Source organism: Antrostomus carolinensis, unplaced genomic scaffold, assembly GCF_000700745.2.
Source record: "Antrostomus carolinensis isolate BGI_N321 unplaced genomic scaffold, ASM70074v2 scaffold48637, whole genome shotgun sequence".
Lineage (NCBI taxonomy): Eukaryota > Metazoa > Chordata > Aves > Caprimulgiformes > Caprimulgidae > Antrostomus > Antrostomus carolinensis.
The window spans coordinates 18,514-19,189 of NW_010327796.1; the positions used below are offsets into that span (position 1 = coordinate 18,514).

At 38.3% G+C, this 676-nt stretch overlaps 1 protein-coding gene across 1 annotated transcript in view; it reads right to left on the bottom strand.

Annotated features, from left to right (window-relative positions):
- KDM5B (lysine demethylase 5B) overlaps nucleotides 1-676 on the bottom strand; it is a gene marked incomplete at its 5' end in the record, with an annotated part of 29,178 nt that overhangs the window by 16,188 nt on the left and 12,314 nt on the right. Inside the window, 1 exon segment of the mRNA XM_029085952.1 lies at nucleotides 121-235. Within this exon segment, the coding sequence (XP_028941785.1) occupies nucleotides 121-235 (115 nt within the window).

Here is a 676-nt window from a genome sequence, read left to right on the forward strand (position 1 = left end):
GCCCTGCCAGTTTAAAGGTATTTATTCTTGGAGCAAACAGTAAGAAAGGAGATTAAGGCAGTGCAAATACATCACTACGAGAAATGCTCATGTTCCTATCCCTAGAATTTTCCAAGTTACCTTCAGTAACGGTGTCTGACTGAGGACACAGGGCAGAGCGTACAGCTGCCTCACGAACAACCGCAGCTCATTCACAGTCAGCTGGTTTTGACACTTTCCACCTCCGGAGCGGTACCTGCAATTACACACAATTCAACTTGTTGGATGCCACCAAAATAAAGAATTAATTAATTAATTAATTAATTAATTAATAGAATTATAAACTTCCCAAAAATCTTCTTATGATTTCTTGTAAGTCGAGCTTTGCTCACAAATAATACAATATTCAACAGCATCCAAGCAGCCTAGGGCTCACATACATGGGAAAACTTCGGTTTGTTGTAGCAGAATAAGCTATTGTTGAAAATAATCTTTCATATGGAATAGGATTCTGGAACAACTACTCAGCCTTGGAAGAGCACTGGTTATTATGGAATAAAATTAGGCTTTTTTCCAGAACACAGAGCAATTGTGGATAAACTATTCAGTTATGTTGCAATAGCTATTGTAGTGAGCTCTCCCCATGCCCACACCAAAAGAGAACAAATCCCAATTTTCAATGGGTTTTATATTCACA